The 26,221-nt window shown below is 39.2% G+C and overlaps 1 protein-coding gene across 11 annotated transcripts in view; it reads left to right on the forward strand.

Annotated features, from left to right (window-relative positions):
- GALK2 (galactokinase 2) overlaps nt 1–26,221 on the forward strand; it is a 110,336-nt gene that overhangs the window by 48,418 nt on the left and 35,697 nt on the right. For all 11 annotated transcript variants that reach the window (XM_013055518.2, XM_045067756.1, XM_004751358.3 and 8 more), the window contains 2 exons: nt 21,424–21,522; nt 22,964–23,116. In XM_013055518.2, coding sequence (XP_012910972.1) covers nt 21,424–21,522; nt 22,964–23,116 — 252 coding nt within the window. The remainder of the gene's footprint in view (nt 1–21,423; nt 21,523–22,963; nt 23,117–26,221) is intronic.

Here is a 26,221-nt window from a genome sequence, read left to right on the forward strand (position 1 = left end):
TTTAAACTGTCACGGTGTATATAGGGTCACATTATTTCACTTGCAGTCACTCAGGGTTTGTATATATCACATTTCAGTGTAATGACATGGGCCGGCTCCAAAGAAAATACCAGGCAACATGAATTTGGTTTGACTAACAAATATTTACATGTCTCTGTATCTCTAATTATTGTAGTCTTTCAAAAGGTTTATGCTACACAGGCTTGATTCTTGAAAGCTTCTGTTAGATTAAAAGAGGTTGATCAGTAGTATATCTAACTATAAAAATGATACTGCAGGCTGTCTAGATAAATGTTGGAATTAAGCCAGAGCTTCTGCAGAGAACAGGTGGACTTGAGTGGCTTGACACAAGCAGACAACTGCCTGTCATGTGCATTCTTTCTTACATGTATCAACTGTTTCTTTCTTTTTTAAAAAACTTATTTTATTTAAATTCAGTTATTTAACATATAGTATATCATTAGTTTCAGATGTGGAGTTCAGCGATTCATCAGTTGCATAAAACACTCAATGCTCATTATATCATGTGCCTTCCTTAATGCCCATCACCCAGTTATCCCAACTCCCGACTCCCCTTCCCTATAGCAATCCTCAGTTTGTTTCTAATAGGTAAGAGTTTCTTATGGTTTCTCTCCTTCTCTGATTTCATCTTTATTTTTTCCTTCCTTCCCCTGTGATTCTCTGTTTTATTTCTTAAATTTCACGTATAAGTGAAATCATATGATAATGGTCTTTCTCTGATTGACTTATTTCGCTTAGCATAATACCCTCCAGTTTGATCCATGTCGATGTAATAGTAAGATCTCATCCTTTCTGATGCCTGAAATATTCTATTGTGTATATATTCCACATCTTTTTTATCCATTCATCTGTCGATGGACATCTGAACTCTTTCCATAGTTTGGCTATTATGGACATTGCTGCTTTCAACATTGGGGTACCAGAGCCCCTTCAGATCACAACATTTGTGTCTTTTGGTTAAATATCTAGTACTGCAATTTCTGAGTCATAGGGTAGCTCTATTTTTAACTTCTTGAGGAAACTCCGTACTGTTTTCCAGAATGGCTGTACCAGCTTACATTCCTACCAGTAGGGTAAGGGGTTTCCCCTTTCTCCTCATCCTCGCCAACATTTGTTGTTTCCTCGCTTGTTCATTTTAGCCATTCCAATCAGTGTGAGGTGGTATTTTGTTGTGGTTTTGATTTGTATTTTCCTAATGATGAGTGATGTTGAGTATTTTTCATGTGTCTGTTGACCATTTGTATGTCTAATTCGGAGAATGTTCTTTATAAACTTGGATACTAGCTCTTTATCTGATAAGACATTAACAAATATCTTCTCCCATTCTGTAGGTGGTCTTTTGGTTTTGTCAACTATTTTCTTTGCTGTGCAAAAGCTTTTTCTCTTGATAAAATCCCAATAGTTTATTTCTGCTTTTATGCAAGAAGTTGCTGTGGCCGATGTTGAAGAGGTTATTGCCTTTGTTCTCCTCTAGGATTTTGATGGATTCCTGTTTCACATTGAGGCCTTTCATCCATTTTGAGTCTATCTTTGTATGTGGTGTAAGGAAATGGTCCAGTTTCGTTCTTTTCTGTGGGGCTGTCCAATTTTCCCAACACCATTTGTTGAACAGACTTTTTCCATTGGCTATTCTTTCCTGCTTTTTTTCCATTGGATAGTCTTTCCTGCTTTGTTGAAGATTAGTTGACCATAGAGTTGAGGGTCCATTTCTGGGTTCTTTTTTTTTTCTTTCCAGGTGAGTAGTGTTGATAGAAGTCAAGGTTGTCATTTCATCTTTTCGGTTTTTCTGGTCAACTAGTTGGTACATTATAGGAAAGAAAAGATAAAACAGTGCTGTCCTGGGCTAGTGAGATTGGTAGTTGGGTAGATGGGTAGTTGTATTGTTGTCTGCAGGACCATTCACATGTGTTTGCCCATTTAGTGCCATCCATGTCAGTGGCATGCTTTTGCTTTCATGAGATGACCAACTGGAAACGTGGGTTGAATCTATAAAACCATATATTGGATTCCCCTCTTAATTAAAGCTCCCATGTCAATGTGACCTCAATAGAACCTCGAACTTCTCTATAGTGCTTCTCACTTTGTATTGCAAAGATGTTTCCCTTAGACTGTCATGAGTTCTTCAAGCACAGAGACAGACTATTCCTTTTTAAAATCTCTGGATTCTCAGTGTATAGCCTGATGCCTAACTGAATTAAGAAAAAAATGTGTTCTCTTTTGCAATATGATAATTTGCTGGGAATAATGTAAATAATTACTTAGGCTTTTATTTAGGATCAGCACTTGAGATTCTATTAATTTGATAGGCTTAATCCTGAGGATTTATTCATTTATCCACATTTATTAGAGTTACTATATTTAGGTTAGATTGATCCACCATTTCTCTTTCCTCTTCTAGAGCTAATGTCCATTTTGAGTATTTGGAGTCTGTGCGATACTGTTGTTAAAAATGTAACTATCAAAATAAAAAAAGTAACTATCATCTCTGGTTTCAGGCATTTGCAACAGGTGCTGGATTCATCCTACTTGCCAATAGGCTTTGTTTCTCATATACATATATGAAATCATGTCCCATAAATCCAAGCCTGCATATTCATGGAGTTGTCACACTAATGGGACATAAACACTGTCCCTCTTGGGCTTCAATGTGAATTTTCTGAATTTTATCCCCTGCCTCTTAAATTTTCAGGTGAAAGAGTTATTATATAGGGAGCTGTTCACGGAGCAAAAGAGGCAATGAAACTTGACATACTCCTATAATACATGTTTGGTTACCCAAAATGGTGGTGTTTTTACAAGTGCAAATTTCCCTTGATGAATGTGAAAACATCTTTTTTTAATCTCTAATTGTATCCTTTGTACTTGTGTAAATCTCATGCCATCTTTGTTGCTTTATTTTCTGCTTCCTAATTTTCTTTCCACTGGAGAAAGGAAACTTTTGTAAAGTAGTAAAGTAAGAGTTTTTGCTCATTGACCAGGAATTTAAGATCAGTGAAATATTTTATAATTAAAGTGTTACAGTAAAATTTGTATGTATTGACTAAAAGTAATGGTGGTAGGAATACAAACAGTTTTCAAGTCTGGGTTTTGGTTTTGAGGGCTTTTTGTGAGTTGCAGGTTCCTAGTCATGAATAGAAGTGGGAAACACAACATATCATCTTAAATGGGTGCAAAGATATTTTTAATAACTCCAGGTTTTTCCTGATTTCATTAGGAATTATTATAGGTTCCTTGAAAGTTATTTTTCTTATTATAAAAGCAATGGATTCTCATTATAGAACAACAGGGTATTTAAAAAATTAAGCAATATTTATTGTGCATTAACTATGTACTAGGCTTTTTAAATATTTATAACAACTCAATCAAGTGGGTAATTATTATAACTCCCATTTTATAGATAAGGAAACTTACATGATTTAGCCACTGTGTTATCCTGATTAAGTGTTATGATAGTGCAGAGAGTCAAAGTCATTTCTAGAAGGTCATGAAAACTTCCTAGAGGAGTTGCTGCTTGAATTTAGTCTCAGTGAAAGAGCAATTACCCATAGTTATGAAGACAAGAAGACCATAGAATTTCTATCTCATTTCTTCACCTGCTCTATTTCTAGAACCTATAACAGTGCCTTGCGCATAGTTGACACTGAATAAATATCTGTTGAATGAATGCAAGCAGATTAGCATTTTCAAAGACATATATGCATAGAGAGTATAATTTCAGGAAATTGAAATTAGTTTGCTTGGACAGGAGCAAATGTGGTAAAAGTAGCAGGAGCTTATGGTAGAAGAAATAAGCAGGGGTCAGACCATGAATTTACTGTTATGAAAATACAATAGGGTACTTACTTAGTATATATATAATAAAAATTGATAAGCTATAAAGGAGATGATTTGGAATCTGAGAAAGGATAAAATGCAATGGTGTTAATAGTTCCAGATATATGTTTGCTTTTTTGTTTTTTTAAAGATTTTATTTATTTATCTGACAGAGAGAGAGATCACAAGTAGGCAGAGGCAGGCAGAGAGAGAGAGAGGAGGATAAGCAGGCTCCCCACCGAGCAGAGAGCCTGGTGTGGGGCTCGATCCCAAGACCCTGAGATCATGACCTAAGCCGAAGGCAGAGGCTTAACCCACTGAGCCACGCAGGCACCCCATCCAGATATGTGTTTTTAACTCAATGGAACAAAATGTTTAGAACTCTTTGAATGTTTGAATATTCTTTGGGTTTCTGTGATGATAAAATATTTTTATGTGCAAATGTAGATATTAAAACTCTTGCTTGCAGGATAAAAAGCACATTCAAGGAATGTGTCCTGGAATGCAAAGGTGGATTTATTGGTTAGCTTTTGCTGTGTAAACCTCTCCAAACTTAGTGGTTTAAAACAACAACCGTTTGGGCTGGATTCAGCATGACCATGCTTATGCTTCTCTTGGCTAGGCTCATTCACACATCTGCTCTCAGCTGCTGGACAGCTAGGCACGCTGTTTCTGGGTTGGCTAGTTGTCAGCTGGGATGATAGAGGCAACTGGGCCACATGTCTCATCTTCTGCCTGGCTAGCCCGGGATTGTTCAAATGGAGATCTCAGGCATCCATGAATGGCAAGAGGGCAAACTCCATGTAGGAGAGCTCTTCTAAGCTGTGTCCCATTTGCCACAGATCCCATTGGTCAAAACAAGTTACATCCTAGATTCAAAAAGTGGAAAAGTAGATTCTACCTTTTTATGGGAGGAGCTGCAAAGTCACATTGCAAGGGATTGGAAATAGGGAGGGGAAGGATTGGTAGCCATTTTGTTGTCTACAGTAATGGATGATAGCTAGGTTTCAGGAATGGACAGAAACCTGAATGTTGCTAGATTTGCTTTGTCACTGCCTTGCTTTCTTGTTGCCTGTCATTCATCTCTATCTTTAGACCAGGTTCCTCTACTTCTCTGGTTCCTGTGGTTAAAAAAAAAAAAAAAAAAAAAAAAAAAAAAAAAAAGATTGCTGACAACCTCTAAGATCATGTAGAAAAGATCTAGATATCCCTGAACTGACTCTTCCTTTCTCCACTGGGAAGATTCCATTGGAGAAGGGGATCTAGAATCTAGAAGGGAATCTGGTTGGTTTTCCTTCAGTAAACTGGATCTGTGAACTGTGGTGGTGGCGGTTTGGTGTTTGTAGGGAGGTGGGAGATGGGGGATTACAGTTTGTGAATCTAGCACTCAAGAGTTATATTACTATAACCTTGTGATAGTTGGGTTGGGGGAAATGAGAAGAAGAAAGGGGATGCTGCCCTCAGAAAACAGTAGATACTGGAAGACATCTCATAGGGGTCCATTACACTGAGCTTTATAAATAATATAGAAAATTCAGGGAACTGAGAATAGTGGCTAAGACCTTGGAGGAAGAGTGTAAGAACTATTTTTATTTACAACACTTCTGACACCAAATATATGGGGTTTTTTCTAACACTAACCAATTCTCCAACTCTCCAGACACCAAATGGGTGTCTTTCAGTTCAATTCAATTCAATTCAATTCAATTTAATTCAGTGCCCCTGGAGTTAGCATCAGATTCCATAAGTTAAGTACTCAGTTTTACAAGAATCCCTCCTCCCACCCCACTTCAAATGTCAGTTGCAACTCCCAATTGTACCTCTACTTCTAATCAAATGGCTATAAATTCAGGGTTTTCAGCAACCCTCTTCTCAGTTTCAATAATTTGCTAGAATGACTCATAGAACTCAGGGAAGCCTTTTACTTATTATTACTGGTTTATTATAAATCATATGACTCAGAAACAGTCAAATGAAGAGATGCATAGAAGAAATATGGGATGAAGGGGGTAGCACAGAGCTGCTGTGCTTTCTTTGGGTGTACACCCTGCCAGCACCTTGATATGTTTAGCAACGCAAAGCTTTCTAAGCCCATTCATTTAGGATTTTTTATGGCTGATTGTTTAAATCATTGGTCATTGGTGATTAACTCAATCTCTAGCCTCTCTTATCTCCCCAAAGGGTGTGGGTAGGCTGAAAGTTCCAATCCCCTAACCCATGCCTTGGGCTTTTGTGGGACCAGCCCCCACCCTGAAGTGATCTGGGAGCCCTCAGCCGCATTCATCTCGTTAATATACAAAATATACTTCAGAGATTCCAAGAGCTTTAGGAGCTGTGTACCAGGAACTAGGATAAGAATAAAATATTTATTTTTTATTATATCACAAAGGGTAAATTGGGGTGCCCAAATGAGGAAAGAAAGAGTTAAGATTCAATCATAGTTGGAGGGGCTACAAAGGATGGCTAGGAAAAAAAAATGCAGATCCATAGGGTCAAATTAAGAAAGGCTATTACAGGGCACCAGGTTAGCTCAGTCGACTGTCTTGTTTCTGGATTTTGGCTCAGGTAATGTTCTCAGGGTCATGATATCAAGCCCTGCATCAGGTTCTGCACTCAGTACAGAGTCTGCTTGAGATTCTCTCCCTCTCCCTTGCCCCTCCTCCAACTTGTGCACGCACACATGCTGTCTCTCTCTAAAATAAATAAATAAATCTTTTAAAAAAGGAAAAAAAAAGAAAGACTTTACTGGCAAAGACAGATTAAGGAGGAGCTGTGCAGAATCTGTAAGAGGGTAGGTAGGGCCTTCACACTGAAGATATGGCTGCAGTGACCTGACTCTAAGGAGTTAGATTTTTAGCCTCACTAGAAAGGACTGGAGAATCCCAAAGTGGTTTCAAGTTTAAAGCATTAGGAATCAGATTTTCTATGATGATCATAGGCATTTGTTAATATTTAATGAAAAGAAAACTGGATTCATAAATAAGCACTGATCTATAAATTACCTATCTGTAACTTGCTATCTGAGATTTCTGCTACTATTAATTAATTAGTCTAAGTCAAAGTTTCTCAGACTTTTTAACTATGACTCACAGTAAAATAAGTTTTACATTGCAATGTAATGTATAATATAAATGGTCAAACAAACTGAGAATTTTCACCAAGCAATATGTATCCCCCCTTTTTAAGATCTATTCATTTGTTTGAGAGAGTGTGCAATGGGCAGAGGGAGAGAGGGTCTCAAGAAGACTCTGTGCTGAGTGTGGAGCCTGACATGGGGCTCGAACTCACAACCCTGAGGTCATGACCTGAACCAAAACCAAGAGTCAGACACTCAATTGACTATGCCACTCAGGTGCCCCAATACATACCCTTTCTAACTGTAATTTTTCCATTCTATCCATTCCATTCCATTCCATTTCATTCCCTTTAAAAGGTTTATTTTAAAATGACTAAATTTTAAAATGATCAGTTAAGAGGTTGCTACCAATTGTCTGAAAGCATTATTCTAAGAGATTTACTAAAATTATGATGAGCATAAGATCAGTATGAAGAAGAGGTATAGGGGCAAAGTAAAGGGGTAAAGCTGTTCTGTCTCAAGGTTCATTCTAAGATGGGGAAACACTAATCTCTTTGATAATGGCAGCAGGGAGTTCCCATTAACTTTAAGATTTAAGAGAAGTCTTCTGTTTGGGAATGTCTTAAGTGGTTTTATCACTCCTTCTACATATAGAGTCATTTGTTTGGTAACAAATTATTTTTATTCAGCAGGACCTATTTCTAGGTCCTTTATTTCTTCCTTTTCATGTTGTTGACACTGTAGATATTTTAATAATCACTGATACATTTTCTATGAAATAAATTAGAAAAATGGAAAGAAGTGAAATCTTTCTCTCTTTTATATTGTCAAAGGTAGAAGGTGCAAATTATTGAGGATAATGAGTTTTCTGGATTTTTTTCCCCTGTATCTCTGCACATGGAAGTGTAAGGAAGAATAAGCTCTAAATGAAGCAAAAGAAAGAAAGTGGTATTCCGGGGCGCCTGGGTGGCTCAGTGGGTTAAGCCGCTGCCTTCGGCTCAGGTCACGATCTCAGGGTCCTGGGATCGAGTCCCGCATCGGGCTCTCTGCTCAGCAGGGAGCCTGCTTCCCCTCTCTCTCTCTCTCTGCCTGCCTCTCTGTCTGCTTGTGATCTCTGTCTGTCAAATCAACAAATAAAATCTTTAAAAAAAAAAAAAAAAAAAGAAAGTGGTATTCCACTCTACATGATGTGGCAGTGTCAGGCAATGGCTGAGTCATGGGTCATGTATGTTTTTATTTCATACATATTCATTTACTGGGGTATATTTTTGTTTGTTGGTCGGTTTCTTCATTATTATTTTTTTTAGAGAGGGACAAAGGAAAGGGGGAGGGGTAAGGGGAAAGGGAGAGAGAATCTGAAGCAGGCTCCACACCCAGCACAGAGCCCAGCATAGAGCCCAAGGCAGGGCTCAATCTCGCAACCCTGCAATCATGGCCTGTGCCAAAATCAAGAATCAGGCACTTAACTGACTGAGGCACCCAGGGGCTCCTGGGCATATTTCTGTTTCTGAGTATGGTGGATTAGTAAGGGGATGAGGAGTTGATATCATATATTCATTTGTTAATATATTCATTCAATATTCATTTATCAACAAATAGGTTAGGTTTTATAGATACAGGAGTGAACAGACACATGCTCCCTTACCTCATGGAGCTAGACAAATGGGGGAAACCAGTATTGAACAAACATACAAATATCTTCACACATATTATGATAAACTATGACAGGAACAGATTATGAGAAAGAAGAAACAGGAAGGACTCAATTTACATGGGGAGTGATAGTTTTAGGGAAGGTCTTGTGGAGTTGAGATATGGAAGCAAAGTAGGAGATGGCAGGCAAAAATGACCTATTATTTAAAGTGTATGTCCTATGTTGACATAAAGCACAGAGTATTTTAGCATGCTTTGAAGAGCTAAAACTTCAGCTATAGAAATAAGTAATGTACAATTCCTTCAAGGAAGTGGAAGGGAAGACTCAAGGTGAAGAAGGAAAGTGAGCAGAGCTCCTTCCAAGGTTCAGGTGGTCAGGACTGTGGGTTGCAGCCTGCTGATGTTGCAGGTTGCTTTGTGGTCTAATGGCAGAGACTGTTACCTACTTTGCAAAGCCACCAGGGCCCATATTTATCAGTATCTCTTGGAAACCATCTTTGTATTTTTCTCACCTTCTCACCTACCACCCCCTCTATAGACAACATTAGTATCTCTTGTTACATGTGTTGGCAGAATGTAAAGTGGTTGTATTTTGTAACAAATTATCTTACCAGTTGGAAACATCTTCTGGTCTAGGTTAGTTCCTCTTCCATTGGAAACTATTTGCCCTTCCTCTGAAACTTTCTGTCAAGGTTTTGCTAAACCATTATCTGGCATTTCTGTATTTACATTCAGGAGAGTGTTTAGGCAATATCATTTCCAATACTGTTTCTGTTTTTATATTGGTCTTTTGCTGAACACAGTATTTATAACATGTATAATTTAGGGGAGTGTCAGGAATGACTACACATGGGTACCCAACAAGGAGTGAAAATCAGAGAAAGAGATTGCAGTCAGACATTTATTTTCTAAAGGACCAGTTTTTTTCAGCCAGTTTTTCTGCCTTTTGGATTAGTCTATTCTTGGGCTGATGATTTGCGATAACACTGTCCATTCATGAAAGCAGATCTTGGATGGATTTTGGCACTTCTTTTGGTTTTCCTACAGTGCATGGTATAGAGCTCTATATGCTGTATAAGGGATTGCTGTATAAGAGATTACATCAACCTGTTCCTAGCTGCCCTTACATAGACTATGATGTGCAGTGCAGAGAGGGGGCCTGGTCGATCACATAATGGGTGAAGGTAAGCTGTTCTGGTGGCCCCAAGCCAGCATGTGCCTGAAAGAGCCTCAGAGAGATGATGAACAATGGACTAGGTATGTGCATGAGAATCCATATTTTGGGATATAAGGTAAAATGGAAATATCCTAGTGTTTTATGAAGTTCTCTCTTCTGTCTCCTGCCCTACAAAGGGCAGGAAATCTCCTCCCTTGGAAAGATTCTGTGAAGCAAGCAGGAGTTCCTTGAGTCACTGCAGAGTGTTTACATTCAGCAGAGTGTTTAGGCAATATCATTTCCAATACTGTTTCTGTTTTTATATTGGTCTTTTGTCAAACAAAATAGTTATAATATTTATAGTCTTTGGGAAGGTGAGGAAATAAGTAGTTTCCCCAACAGCTGAAGTTGTGTTTCTATGTCTGAACCCTAACTCTCAGGGACCCTCTCCTATGTGCCTAGGTATTCTAGTTACCTGCCAACCGGAGCAAAATTCTGCCCTTCAGCATTCATAGGAGACAATTTTCTAACCTCTTCTTGAATATCCCCCGTGATCTAATTGCTTCATGAATTAGCCATTTTCATTCTGGGACCACTTTAGTCTTTGGAAGATTTTTCTTGTATTTAAACACAGCTTATCCTTTCTATCTGAATCCCCAATTTTCTCCTTCTTTTTCTTTTTTCATTCTTGTTTAATGGACTGGCAGAAGACAAGTATCTTCGTTTTTCTTTTTTTATTGATGCATAGGCGACACACAATATCACATTAGTTTCAGGTGTACAACATAGTAGTCAACAACTCTGCGTTATGCTGTGCTCATGACAAGTGAAGCTACCATTTGTCACTATACAACACTGTTACAATACCACTGACTATATTCCCTGTGCTGTACCTTTTATTCCTATGACTTATTATTTCATAACTGGAAGCCTGTATCTCCCACTCTCCTTCACCCACTTTTCCCTTCCTCCCACCCCCTCCCTTCTGCCAACCACCAGTTTGTTCTCTGTATTTATGGGTCTGTTTCTCTTTTTGCTATTAGAGTCTTTCAAAGTTTGAAGGAAGTTCTTCTGGTTCCTCTTACTCTTTCTTTAGGTCATATAGCCACTATTTTTCAACTATTCCTTCTGGAATATGGTTACTGGACCTTATTGCTATTTTTACTTTACCTTCTTAGTATATAATATTGCTTTTCATTGCCCCTCTTGACATGACTATTCCACCAGGTACATGTTATGTCTCAGCTTTTTTCTTTGTTCCAAATGCCTATTTATTTTGAAGAAAATCTTAAGAATTATATGACCAAGAATATATATTCAATAAGGTTAATAAATTAGATACAGAAAACTAGGGCACAGGAAAAAAATGAAAACACACCTTTTAGTGACTGCTAATTACTTAGTGTAATTGTAAAAACTGTTACTTAATGCAATTGGGTTTTATTTAATAGTTTACTGAGATTCCCGGAAGCCAAATTAACAAGGAAACATAGTAAGTTTTGTAGGTCTTGTGACCAGAATAAAGACAACATTTCAGTTCTTCAGAAGAGGCTATGTTTTCCCAGGGGTATTAAATTCTAAAATGTGTTTCTTACATGGATTCTTTATAGCTCGCAGAACATAATGAGAATGACCTTGCCATATGTCTGAAAAATGCAACATGATGTTCACATGACTATTTCTTATACTGACCTTTAGTAGATGCTCTTGGCATAACATTTGAGCACAATTCAGTAAAATCAATTTAACACTCTCCACCATATCCTGACCCTAAATATTCTTACCACTTCATGTCACAGTCTGTGAATTGAATATTGTACACATAAAACCCTTTCTCCAAGGCAGATAAATTCAATCCAAATTATGGATTTGGTTGATTTTGATGATGATCCATGGCACTTATATTTTCATCTTTGGTTTGGGTCCATTTCTATATAGTAGGAAAACTATAGAAGATAGTAGGAAAACTAACACATATTAATTTTAACAATTATGATTATGTTGGGAGGGGCATGTAAACCATACTTAATGCCCCGGCTTCTTCTCTAGCTCCTCCCAGAGAGTCCAGATTGGTCTGCAGAGTTACTGTAGTTAGGACCTGGAGGGTGGGGCAGGCCTCTGCTGCTCAAAAAACTCTGTATGAAAAACCCTCCCCGGAGGAATGGGAGCGTCCCTTTGACCACGGGAAGGGACGTGCAGTTCCAGGAAACATTTGCCAAACCACAGAGATTGCAGGCCTACTGCCCATCCATTATTATCATCATTATTTAATGTCTTTCAAAGGTCAGAGCCAAAATAAATGGTCTGTCAGCCAAGTGAGCGACACCAGCCTTACCACAGGCATTGGAGGCCCTTTTGGTATTTAGTAGCAATGACTTGGGTCATATTCTTGTCTGATTCCATCAGTCTGGCTGGACTTCTGGTTTCTTCTGTCTTGCCACAATTGTTTTTTTTCTGTATTGGCTGTGCCTGCCCCCTGCATTACCCGCCCCCCACCTCCCCACCAAGTAACAGTTACTTGGTATTTGTTTGTTTTCTTTTTTCAGAATTTAAACAATGAAAGGGATTGAATTAATTGTGCTAGTGAGTGATAAAAGTACTCAGGGAAGCTTTCTGGGGGTCCTGAATTTTGGGTTCTGGTCCACCTCTGAAATTCTACTCCCCTTGGGGATAAAGAATAGTATTGTGGTCAAAAGTATAGAGCTAAAACTCTTGAGTTCAAATCCTGATTCTGTCACTTAGTGTCTGAATAATCTTGGGCAATTTACTTAGCCTTTCTATGCTTCAGTTTCTTCATTATAAATTGGATTTAGTAATCAAAACCTCCTTCATAAATTTGAAATTTGATAATATATGAAAAGTGCTTGAAGCAGTACTTGTCTCAGTGTGTTAGCTGCTATTATTATTAGGCTGCAGAAATCATACCAAGATATCAGCCTTATATTGAGATCACCCTGGGTTGAGGCTGTTAGGGAAGGAAGTGCTTGGGATTGCCTTTGAAGATGGATAATGGGAAGCATGTCCCTCCCCCACCTACCCCACCCCCAGCCCCAGACCATCCAGTGATATGGATATTTTTTTCTCTCTGGGGATAAAATGGAGTGAAATTATGATGACTCAGAAGTGTCTGCATCCTAGGGCTCATGGCCAGCTTCAATGTTCCTTCTAACAGAAGGGATCTTCAGTTCAGGTATCTATAAATTTTGCTCCATCTGCTTACCAGGACCCAGTAACCAAGCACAGGCTCTGTTGCCTGAGACAGGGGAACAAGGTAGCCTCATGGACTTTGAAACAGACCTATCTATCTGGCTCTGAATCTTAGGTTAGCTTGTTGACCTCTTTGAGTCTCAATTTCTTTCTCTATAATACATCAATTATAATTCTGACATTTCAGGGATGTTTTGGAGACTAAATCATATGGCATGTGTAAAATACCGCATTTATCTATTTATTTATTTATTTAGAAAGCCTCAGTGTAGGAAATAGTTGAGAGAAATGCTTTCAAATTTAATGTGGGGTGGGAGGGATCTTGTTAAGCTACAGATTCTGATTCAGCAGGTCTGGGCTGGGGCCTGAGTCTGCGCTTCTCATCAGTCCCCAGGTTACACCAGTGCTGTGTCTGAGGCCCTCGCAGTAGCACAGATCTGTATTTCCTCCCTTTGGATCTCATTATCACCTTTTAGATTCCTGTTAGTCTTTTAATAGTCTTACCAGGGGCACCTGGGTGGCTCAGTGGGTTAAGCCTCTGCCTTTGGCTTAGGTCATGATCCCAGGGGCCTGCCCCCCCCCCCCCCCCGCATTGGGCTCTCTGCTCAGCAGGGAGCCTGCTTCTCCTCATCTCTCTGTCTGTCTCTCTGCCTATTTGTGATCTCTCTCTCTGTCAAATAAATAAATAAAATCATAAAAAAAAAGTTTAATAGTCTTACCACACACATATACTTCTAGGATCATCATTTGGAGAAATAGCAAGGGCTATATGTTATCACACCCCTTAGGGTGCTTTCCCTTATGCAGCATAGGCAGCATGGTGGAGGTCTAGGAGAAACCTATCTTAGGCATTTTGTCAGAATTCCCATTGAACCTGGGATCCCAAACTGTTTTCCATAACAACTCCTGTCTGTTGACAGCCTCCTGAATCTGGGTCCCTCTGTGATGTAGATTGAAAGTGAGTTAGTTTGGGGAAGTTTTCTTTGTTTTTCTCTTTAGAGTTTGGAGGGAGTTGACTTGAAGACTGTGCTTCTGCCCTCACTAAGCACCTGTGATATTTTTAGAGCTATGTGTTCCAACTACTAGCCTTCTCTAGGTTCATTAGATTATGTTCTCTCCAATATACACGGATGGAACAGTCTATCTTTGTTCTTTTTTTATTTCATACACATTTGTGAGTGCTTGTGGCATATTCTTTGATTGGTTTTAGATTTTATCAGGTTTTTTAGATTTACTTTTGAGAACCCTCCTCACTGTTGTTTCTCTGTAGCATTTGGATTTTTTTTTTTTAAAGATTTTATTTATTTATTTGAGAGAGATCAAGAGAGCTTGAGCAGTGAGGAGAGGGAGAAGCAGGCTCCCTCCTGAGCAGGGAACCTGACCAGGGCTCAATCCCAGGACCCTGAGATTATGACCTGAGCTAAAGGCAGATGCTTAACTGACAGAGGCACCCAGGTGCCCCACATTGGGTCTTTTAAATATTTTAACTTCTTTTTTTCTTTCCTGCATTACTTCCTGGAATTTTTTTTTAGCCTGGACCATCATCAGGGTCAGATGCATCTGCTGTGTGCATTTTGAGAATTGGCCCTCATCATCCTCAGGCAACTTTTCTTGAAGTAAAAAATGCAAAGGTGACTAATCTCTTTGGGTTATATCCCTTTGAACTAGAGATATAAAGAAGAAATAATAGCTTCCTCCTCCTTCTTCTTTAAAAAAAAATTATTTTTAAATTAAAGCAAACCCTTTGTTTTAGAACACTCCAAATTGTCTATAAGTTAGAGCTTGGTCATTAGCCATGTTACAAAGCAAAGCAAGTCTACATCAGTCTTTTAGACTTTCCTTGGTCCTATTTCTTGAAGAGTTTCTCCTGCCTGATGGTGCTCTACCTAATAGGCTTGCCAGTTTGGGGAATAATTTGAAAATAGTCCCAGGTGGGGGTGCCTGGGTGGCTCAGTGGGTTAAGCCCCTGCCTTCGGCTCAGGTCATTATCTCGGGGTCCTGGGATCAAGCCCCGAATGGGGCTCTCTGCTCAGCAGGGAGCCTGCTTCCTCCTCTCTCTCTCTCTCCCTCTCTGCCTACTTGTGATCTCTCATTAAAAAAAAAAAAAAAAGAAAGAAAAGAAAAGAAAATAGTCCCAGGTAAGAACCCAGGTATTTTGAAAGTTAAGATGGAGGAGTATTGCAGGGGGAGAAAAATAGGGAAAATATTTGATGCAAAGAAAAGTCAGAGGAGCCATTAGTATTTTCACCTTATCTAGATATATCAGTCAGGGTCATAATAGAAAAACAGCACACTCAATAATAAAGGATAACTTACAAAGGTGGGTGTATGGAAACCCAGGACTACTTATAGCTGAGTTATTGCCCCTGGGCCCAAAAGTGACCTTGGCTGGGAGGAACCTGATCTCACAATTCTTGCCCCACACTTTTAATTTTTCATTTCCAGCCAAAGCTCTCTGTTGGAACAATCCAACAGGAAGGCAGAGTGCACACAGTTCATGCTGGGCAGCCTCCTGCGGCAGATAGCAGGATGAAGACGGGTGGACAGAGGACTGAGAAGGGTAAATAGAAGCTGATTAGCTCACTAGTTTTACACTTTCTTTTGAAAGACTTGTTCACCTGGAGACAATATCAGTATTCAGAACTCCTTGAGGGAAGACACTGGCCTCCCCACTTATATGTGGGACACTGTTTAAAGGATTGTTAAGTGAATGAATGAGACTGCTCATCTTCTTCCATTCTCCTGACTGGCACTTGGGGTGGCCGGGGATAGCTGGGTGCTGCTGTCTTGATGGAACACTTGTGTTGTGAATGCAAGGCACCTCAAAGTCATGGCTAACCCACGCAGAAATTAACACTTCCTGACCATGTAACTATTCTACTTTTAACAGTCTCATTAATAAAACTGCTAAACAAAGTTAGAACCTACTGTATTAATACCTTGAGTCTTTTTGTTTTGTTTTTATAAATAACGAGATTTTGCTGGGCAAGGTATTCATGAATCTTTAGCCCTTCTCAGTGACTTAAAAAAAAAAAAAGATTTACTTAAATAAATAAATACAGATAAAAAAGATTTACTTATTTATTCTAGAAGGAGAGAGAGAATGGTGGAGAGGGGCAAAGGGAGGGGGATACAAGCATACTCCCTGCTGAGTAGGGAGCCCAAAGCCAGGCTCTATCCCAGGACCCTGAGATCATGATCCGAACCAAAATCAGGAGTATGATGCTTAGCTGAGCCATCCAGGCACCCTCTTTCTGGGTGACTGTTAAATCTAACCCTGTTGTTTCTCCTCTTACCAGTGCCCCACTGGCCAGGAGGTGGGTAAGCTGTATAATTTGGGAACCCATGTGACTTTTGATTCTTTCCCAGGCTGCTTCAAGAGAAGAACACACAAAGGGCTAAATTAGCTTAACTATCTTTAGTAGCTTTAAAAGAAGGCCTATGAATAATGCCAGATTTCTCTTAATTGTCTAGAGAGCAGGAGCTCAAAATATAAATGAGTTTATTATGTATACATTTTGGGAAAGTTCCTCATGCAATCCAATTGTCATCCCTAATGATTCTTAGACATTAGTATTTTGCAGGAAGGGATAGAGCTAAATGCTGCAGGTGACTAGTTTGGAGGCACCTGGGGTTCTGGAAGTACTCAGGTGTGAGGGCAGAAGAAAATACATTGGTGGGGAGGGGCATGAGTCTCTTTTTACTCAGAGCTTCACTATCTGCCTGAGGGATCTCAGGGCTTTTGTGTATCTGTGTGTGTGTGTGTGTGTGTCTGTGTGTGTCTATGTGTGTGTGTATCTGTGATGTGGGGAGATAGGAGAAGTGGGGGAGCCTCAGAATCCTTTAAACCTCCAGGAAAAAAATGACTTTATCCTTTGTTAAATTGAATTGGGTCCTTAAATTCCATTTGATCTTTCTTTCTTTCTTTTTTTTTTTTTTTTTAAAGATTTTTTATGTATTTATTTGACAGAGAGAAATCACAAGTAGATGGAGAGGCAGGCAGAGAGAGAGAGGGAAGCAGGCTCCCTGCTGAGCAGAGAGCCTGATGCGGGACTCGATCCCAGGACCCTGAGATCATGACCTGAGCCGAAGGCAGTGGTTTAACCCACTGAGCCACCCAGGCACCCCCTATTTGATCTTTCTTTGAAGTTCTGATAGGTTTCTTTGCATACAGTTTGTTAATGTGTTTTTGAAGATCATATTATTCTCCTAAAAGCTGTTGCTATTTTACATACTTCAAATCCGAATGGAGTATTGATTCAGTTTTTGCAAGGATTATAACTCTTGGAGGCCTTTTTTATAGATCTATTTTCAGGGCCTCCAAAGACAGAATAGGCATGGCTGGCTCACATGTATCCCTCACATTACCCAGAATGACAGGCATTCTCTGCTCCCATTTACACCCCCTGCTGTTAAGGTCCCTCTGTTAATGGGTTTCCAAGTTAGGCTCATGACATCTCTGGCTAAGGCTCTAGACCTACAAAAGAATGCAATTTTTTTTTTTTTTTTTTTTTTTTTTTGCTTCATCAGGATTTGAGATTTAAAAAAAGCTTTTGTTTCTAGTTTCTTCACATGTCATAACAATTTTGGATTTGACATTTTTGCTTTTGGTATGGGGGTGAAGGGCTAGGGCCACTGGAAAAGCTACTTGCAGGCCTGCAGTTGAAGTTTCTACTACAAGTATGTTTTGTTTGGCAAGCAGGGACTGCCCCCTCCAACCCTAGTTATATTAAACTGCTTCACTTGGAGCACGCACATTCCTGTTTGTCTCAGGTTCTGTTACTGCCTATTGTTAAATTAGTTCTCCTGGGGACATCTGGTCTTTTATATTCTGTCTTTTCCTAAACACTTTAAAAAATGGTTGTGTTTTCCAGAATAATTATACCTGTTTTTACTTTTGGCTTGGGACTTAGCTACTTGCGTAAATCAAATGATTCTTTATTTATTATGTACAAATAATAAAATTAACAATTGTATAGTTCTTTAGAGCTTATGAGATATTTTTATTTAATTCATTGGATTATCACAATAATCCCATAGCTAGGCAGGGGGTTATTTTTCTCCGTATTATGGATAGGAGGTTATATAACATGGTGATTAAGAGTATAGGCTCTGGAGTTAGACAATTTGTTTGAATTTCACCTTTTGTAATTACTAGCTTAATCTCAGCTAATAAACCTGCTCAGTTCCTCATCTGTAAAATGAGTATATACTACCTATTTTATAGTGTCGTTATAAGATGTAAATAATGAATTCATACAAAGTAATTAGAACAGTGCCTGGCATGTAGTAAGTGCTCAATAAATCTTAACTATTATTATTATTAATAGTATATGAAGAAATGGAAACTTGGAAAAATTAAAAAATCTACAATAGCCAGTTGGCAGGAGCTTTGGGACTTTCACCAAGGTTTAGAGGTGTCTGATACTGTTTTTTTTTCCCCTCCATATTTACTACTGATTTCCATATGTGCTTTCTGGGGACTGTAAGATGAATCATCCTTTCATTTTTTGGCTTCCTTATCTTCATTTTCTTTTGTTTCCTCATATTTAGAACTCTTGGGTATTGTCTGTCCAGCCATGGGCTCCATCTGTCAGAATTCAGCAAAGTGTAGGGATGTCCACATCCCTGCAGGTGGGCTCTCCTTGACACTGAGCTTCTGGGGTCCCTCTGAATTCTATCCAGATAGATAGTCTGGAAAAATTAACATTGCCTTTAAAGTAAAAGTATCCTATTGTTGCCACATGCAAGACATTTTAAAAAATAATAAGCATATATTTCTCAGTGCTTTAGTTTCTTTCCTCTTAAAAGGGAGGATACTTGGGGCACCTGGGTGGCTCAGTGGGTTAAGCCTCTGCCTTTGGCTCAGGTCATGGTCCCGGGGTCCTGGGATCGAGCCCCGCATTGGGCTTTCTGCTCAGCGGGGAGCCTGCTTCCTCCTCTCTCTCTCTGTGCCTGCCTCTCTGCCTACTTGTGATCTCCTCTGTCAAATAAATAAAAACATTAAAAAAAAAAAAAAGGGAGGATACTTAACTTTTGGTGATCTCATTTGTCGTTTCACATCCCTTGGAGGTAGTGAGAAAATAGGTTATATTATCTCCAGGATTGGGGCCAGGAGAGGAGTAATGAAGTCCAGTGTGAAAAGAGCAAAGGCTATGGAGTCAGGCAGAGGAGGTTCAAATGGCTTTTCCACTTTCTGTTATATGTCTCCAAGTCCCATTTTCCTCATCTGTGTGAGGAGGATAACTTGAGGAGATACTGCTGGCAGAAGAGATCATGCCAGATACTTAGCATGTAAATGTGGCTGCTGTTGATGTTGCTAGGGAGGTGACTTCACACTGGCTGAGGGTGACAGAGAGACTCAGGTCTTAACCGAATGCTCTGTGGATTTCCTCACCTGCATGTATTATTTCTTTACATTTTAAAATCTAGGTGTTTTGACCTTTTATTTGCTACTTTATTTTTTAAATTCATTTTTTATTATATTATGTTAATCACCACCCAGTACATAGTTAGTTTTTGGTATATTTTTAATGTGCCTGTAATGGGCAGGTTGTTTGGCTGTGTGTTTAGCAAGGCCATTTGCAATGCCCATCACATCAAAGTCCCAAGTTTACCTCATGTCACAAGTGAAGGTAGTGAATCCACATGACCAACAAGGAAGGTGACACAGAACTCTCTCATGGTATTGGGGCAGCTATTCTCAGAAAGTGAAAGCAGCAGGTATTTATTATTTACTATGTTGCTTAGCATTGTGTGAGGTTGGGAACACAATAGAAACACCAGAGTTTGTCTGTCTCTAATAAGACTGACAATTTTCCAGGGAAAACAGATGTGATCAAAAGCTGACACAGTTAAAGAACGGTAACAAACACCGGGATTTAGTCACAATAGTTAAGTGGGCTCTCATAGACTGGTGGATAAAAAGACAAGTAAACCTACACTTAAAGCATGGTTTGATAAATGAGAATAGAATAATTAGTATACAGGAATGCAGAGGAGGTGTTATGTGGTGTGTGTGCATATAGGTGGTAGTGTGGGTTCCAGGGAGGGACAGTGGTTGAGTTGGTCCTGGTGACTAGTGGGGGATGCTGGAGAGGGGATTATTGAGTAAGGAGGACTGAAAAACGCACTTTGAAAGGGACTGAGAGATGAAAGAGCTTAAGGATGATAAAGAAAAATATTTGTTTGGTATTCCTGGTCCGAACTTAGGGTTTCCAGGGTTAGTGGTAGGAGAGCAGACTGGAGAGGTGAGAGAGGGATGTCATTAAAGACACTGTGTCATTATGGACTTAAAGGCATGTTGAGAAATAAGAGCATCAGGGTGTTGGCAACCAGGCAGGCCAGAGATGATTATCAGCTTCAGAATGATCACTCCAGAAGGATCTTCCAGTAAAAATAGGTAAGAAATAATAAGGGCCTGAATCAAGTCTTAGGAGAAAGAAAAAAAATGAATGGATGGATGGATGAATAGTAGAGTGAGTAAATGGATGATCCTAACTGTAATTGTTGTAGAAGTTCAGAGAAAGAGGATGCCTTAGTAAGAACAATATTTGAGGAATACTTTATGAGGAAAGAAGATTTGAGTGGTCAGCCCAGTGACTTATCCATAGTAGGTAGTTGGTAAGCCAGGTATTGACTGGCTATAGGATTTATATGAGAGAAGATAGGGAGTAATACCAGGTTGCACAAATGTGTGAGATGGTCAAGGAGACAAATCTAATTGGAAAAGAGTGGTAGATAATATGATTTCACATGCAAATTGGTTGCACATTTTAGAAGGCTTTGAAATGCCAGATTGAGGAGCTTAAGCTTATTTCATTAATTAGTAGGAAGCCATTGAAGATTCTTAAACACATATTTTGACATACTCAGTTTGGATTAGAACTGTGTTTGTGTGTTGGGCCTCTTCATCATGGTTGGAGGAAGATGTGTCTAGGGAGATGATGCTAGTGCATGATCTTTCTTGATGAAAGGGATGTGAAATGACAAGACTTTCATGATGATTTTTATCTTTAATGGAAATGCCATACAGATGGCATTACTTTGGGACTGGAGGATAAAGTTGCATGACCCCACTTTGGCTGTACGGTTACTAGAAAAGTCCACTGTGAGGAAACAAAGAAAGACAAATGAAGGGAGGGATGAGTGAGTACCCATATAAGATTTTTGGTGATACTAGTCTAGAGAGGGATGGAGCAAATAAAAAGATGGAAGAAACTGCTTGCTGTATGGAGTCTTTTATGGAGAGCAAGTACATGGCATGCATAGCCAGTATCTCATTACATTCCACTGGAAACATTAATTCATCATGGTATGTTTTCTTATGGAGCTCAGTGGTAGTCTTAGAATCCTTGTTAACACAGTGCCTCAGGCATCTTTTGTCAAATGATTAGAGTTAGCACTGGAATTCAAAACTGTCATGCCTAGAGTAAGAAATGAATGAGAAATAAATTATGACTGTACTCATAGTGCAAATCAATTTTCACTTTTTCAGGTGGAACTTGCGGAAATCTGTGCCAAGAGTGAGCGTTATATTGGCACTGAAGGAGGAGGGATGGACCAGTCCATATCATTTCTTGCAGAAGAAGGAACTGTATGTGATACTGAGCTATTTGGAAATATCAACTAGGGAAAGTTCATATGAAGAGGTTCTGGGCAGTCAATTCTATTAGGTTCTATTGTATACGGTATTTACATCTACTTTGTAATTCAGGGCTGCTACCAGTTCATGTAATCTGTTTCACATTGATCACCTCTTCCTCAGGCTTCCAGAATCATACCTCAGATCTGTTTTTCTCTTGTGCCTAGTTATTGCCCCCTTCTTTTTCTCTTCATTGTTAAGATGAGATTTCTCAACTCCCTAGTTTTTGGGACCACCTTTCCCACTCTTGTCCCGAATCACTCATTTCATGGCATTTTCATAATCTCTTATTGGCTTTAAACCCAAATGTTAACTTCTCTTACCACATATATTCACAACCCCTCTTTTTATAATTTACTCTTTGGTATCCCTTTTCTCTGTCAACATTTTTGGGGCTTCAGTGGTGGGGAAAAGAATGTTGACAGGAAGCCAGGGATGAATTCTTTAGCTGGATACCACTTCCCCTTGGCTATCAACTCCCTTAGGCAGGGTAGAGGTTTTGGTTGTTGCCCATAAACTGCCCATTTCCAAAATAGAAGCAGACATTTCTTTAAAGTCTTTTCCTAGATTTTCATCAGATTCCTACAAGCTTGGCTATTTTCTAAGAATACCTGGATATCTTCTTATTAAGAATATTTATTTTTGATTCCTCTAAGCCAAAGACATGAACCATGAGGAAATGTGGTTTAATGTTAAGAAAATACTCTGGGTGTTTTGGATGAGACCTGACAAGCAGACATTGTGGCAAGAGTGCTGATGTTAATGTAAGTTAGCTATAGAGTCTGAACAAAGTCCAAATTCTTTGAGCTTGCAAAGCACGTCACAGTCTGGCTCCTGCTTTACCTCTGCATTCTACCCTCTCACCAACTCTCAACCCTCAAACTCTGAGCTCCAGGCAAGTTTCAATACCCAAGGCTTTATTAACACCTCATGTTTCTTTGCCTCCAAACTTGTGTTTGCTTTTCCCTCTTTTGGATATCCTGTTTGGGTCAAGAAATCCTCTGTCTGCTCTACTCTTGCTCAGCCTTTAAGACTCAGTGTAGATTTTCCCTTTTTCAAAGGAGCCTACACTAGGTGATCAGGTGCTTCAACCATGTGTTTATAAAGCAGCGTGGGCTTTTCGACCATTGAAACACAACCTAGGAATGTATTTGTCCATTTGATTGTCTTTCCTGCTGGATAGTAAGCTCTACGAGGACAAGGACAGTGTCTTTCTTCCTCACTGTTATATCTCCAGTGCCTAGTACAGTGCCTGGAAGTCAATAAATAATATTTGAATTGAATGAATGCATTTTTATGAAAAAATTTTGCTACAGTAAATAAATAAATAAATGATTAAACATTTTCTGAATTCTAATACATTATATCTCACCTGTCTTTTTTGTTCCAATAGGCCAAGTTGATAGAATTTAGTCCTCTGAGGGCAACTGATGTGAAACTCCCAAGTGAAGCAGTATTTGTGATTGCCAACAGTTGTGTGGAGATGAATAAGGCAGCAACTTCTCATTTCAATATCAGGGTGATGGAGTGTCGGCTGGCTGCAAAGGTATGAACTTGGCAAACTAGTGAAACTTGGAGTAGGCTTTCTCTTGTCCTTTTTTTTTTATTCTCTCTGCTACTCTGTCTCTTTCTCTCAAGTTACAAGCATCATTCTGATTGGAGTACTATTCTAAATGAAGGTCTCTGAGTAGAGAACAATTTGATTCCAAACTCAGGAGATAAATAAACCTACTAGATGTGCCCTGCAACCTTGAGGTAAGGTTAATTGAAGCTAAATGAACTTCACAGTTGAGTCTTCTATGGTGGCCCTGGGGAGAAGAGGATAGTTTATATCTGTGAAGCATAGGCCATGGGTTAGGTAAGGGTGGAGAAAGATAGTTAGAGGTGATTGAGGGGAAGTGACCATAACTGATCTTGTTACCTTGACAAATGTGATGGTAGCCTCAACAGCTGGTCCTCTTGGATGTACCATTTTTGTAGTGGGCCATCACTGGTCACTCTAAAAATACAGGCTTAATGTAATACTCCTGGGCCCAAAAGACTTACGTGTGTGCAAAGGAAATAGAAACCTGAAGGGAGTCTTGGCAGTCTTCTGTTCCACAATTTAGAAGACCCTTGCCAGTCAAACCTTCAACCTACATAGGAAGTATTCATTGAATACCTCTTGTATGCCTAGGACCGTGAAGATATACAAAAGGATATAAGACATAAAAATAGAGAGAGTGGAGTGGAGAGTTAAAATTAGAGGATGTGAAGTAGGAAATGGTTAGTATGTGATCAGGTGGTAACAGAAGTGAAATGTTGTGGAGGATCCAGAAAGGTATATGATCTGACCAGAAAGGTAGAGAGAACTAAGGCTAGGAGCCAGAGGTTTCTGGCTTAGGAGCTGTACTGTGCTTTCTCCTAGTTAGAATGGTGGTTTAGAAATTTAAATCTGATCCAATAATTCCCTTGGTTTACACTTTTCAAAACTTTTTTTTATCTCCTTGGAATAAAGTAAAAAGTCCTTGTCATTGCCTAGAAAGCTTTGCAAGATCTGATGGCTGTGCACCTCATCCTCTTCTTGTCTTAGCATCCCCTACTCCCTTTACACTTCAGCCATAATGCTCATTCCTACCCCAGGGACTTTACACATGCCTGTAACACTCTTCCCCTAGCCCACTTTGAAGTCTCAGGCAAAATGTCCCCCAGGAAGCCTTCCTTGACCTCCTTACTCCCAGACTAAGGTAAGTCTCTCTTCTATTTCATAGCTCTTGCACTTTTCAGTTACAGAATTTATCACATTGTTTAATGTCCATTTCCTCCTTTTGATTCAGTTTTATCTGAGAGCCAGGGCTGGGTCTATCTTGCTAACTTTAGATCTCTAATGCCTGGCATAGTGTTTAGGCCAAAACAGACTCAGGATAAACATTTGTTGAATAAATGAATGACTACTCCCTGTGTTGCCTGCCCTGCCATATTTATTTTGCCTACTTTTACAATATTGTACAAGTGAATATTGGACTAGTTACTCTGGACATATCTAAGGTGTGGGGTCATCCCTTGTGACTGATTGGCCACTTCACCCTACTTCCATCTCCTGAAGTTGTGAAGTTAAGAAGAGTAAAGATGTGAGGAACCACTAAAATAAAAGTTTTTTTTTTCTGGAAAATTTTGGTGTTAATATTTTTTTAAAAAATCATGATTTAAATGTTTAAAATTGGAATTTACTCATTCAAATAATTTCTAAAAATTATTTAAAGGAAATGTTTTAATATTAAACTCTTGATGTTATCTGATCAGTTGCATACATGAGAAGTAGTGCAGCAGACTTTAATATCAAAGGCTTCAGTGAACTATATTTTCCTTTAGGACAAGCTTCCTCTTTCAGGGGATGGAAGAAATTAGTGTCTTATTTGTTTGAGGGCTTATTCGGGCTGACTTTACTTTGAGATTGATGAGTAGGTGTTGCCCTCCTGAGGAGACTTCAAGCATACACAACATTGTTTTTGAAGTCTTATCACAAAATGAGATAGCCTCTATGAGATCTGTGGGTGAGCTCAGCAAGTATGAGATGGAAATGGGTTCACCTTGTAACTCCTGTCTTCCTGAGATGCAAGGAGAGAGAGGAATACAGCGGTGGTGCTGAATTTCTAGTGAAAGTTGTCAGGATAGGGAAATGGTCAGAGTTGACTGGAAAAAGGGCATCTCTTTTGGGAGCAGTTGTATGTAGAAATTTTAATCCACTGCGGAGCCTCCTCAAGAACCGGAGTTGACAGCTCCCTGGGAGTCTGATAGATACTCTGCTCAGTGAAATTGGCATCTGAACTTTGCTCTTTGCTGCTCACTCCTCCCAGTGGGAACATACTCTGAACTTACCTGTCTTTTAAAATTTGGAAGAAAGTAAAGTGAAAGACTTTATCAAGATGGAAAATGTTTCTTAAATCCTGTTGCTGCAAACTACTAGAATCCAAGGTTCTGTATAATAAATAAAACTAAAATAAAGATAAAACTGCTAATATGATCTTGGTGTTAAGCATACACTTTTGCCTAGGTGGGGCGCCTGGGTGGCTGAGTCATTGAAGCGTCTGACACTTGGTCTCAAGCCCCACATGAGGCTTCATGCTAGGCATGGAGAAAGAAGGAAAGAAGGAAAGAGAAATAAACATTAAAAAAACAATACACTTTTGCCTAAGAACATAGGCTGGAATTCTGCTAAGCATATTTTCCTTCCAATATGGTTCCATTCTTTTATTTACATGTGAATGAATATAATAGTTGTTTGGAAATGATCTCATTAAATTGGGAAATAAACCTCCCATGTAAAAAGGTAAGGAACATTGTTCTAATCTGGACAAACTTTCTATTTTCAGACAGTAGAAATGAAATGTCAGGGCAGAAACGACTAATTAGGAGAGTTTTGAAAACGACACTGATCAAATGGAGGTCTACACAGCAAAACTGTAACAAGTGACACTTATTTTCCCACTCTGCTCCCAGGTCTCCAAGCTCCTCTTATGAAAACGAGTGCCTTTTGTATCTATTTAACACAGGGAAGTGCACCGAACCAAAGAAGATGGTTTTTCTTTGTTTTACTTTCATGTTGATAGTTTCATCTATATCCTCAGGTCTCCTTTCTGTCCCTCTTTCTTTCTCCCTCCTCCTCTCTTTC

The sequence above is a fragment of the Mustela putorius genome, unplaced genomic scaffold (assembly GCF_011764305.1).
Source record: "Mustela putorius furo isolate JIRA1106 unplaced genomic scaffold, ASM1176430v1.1 tig00003898_pilon_pilon_pilon, whole genome shotgun sequence".
In the NCBI taxonomy this organism is placed as follows: Eukaryota; Metazoa; Chordata; class Mammalia; order Carnivora; family Mustelidae; genus Mustela; species Mustela putorius.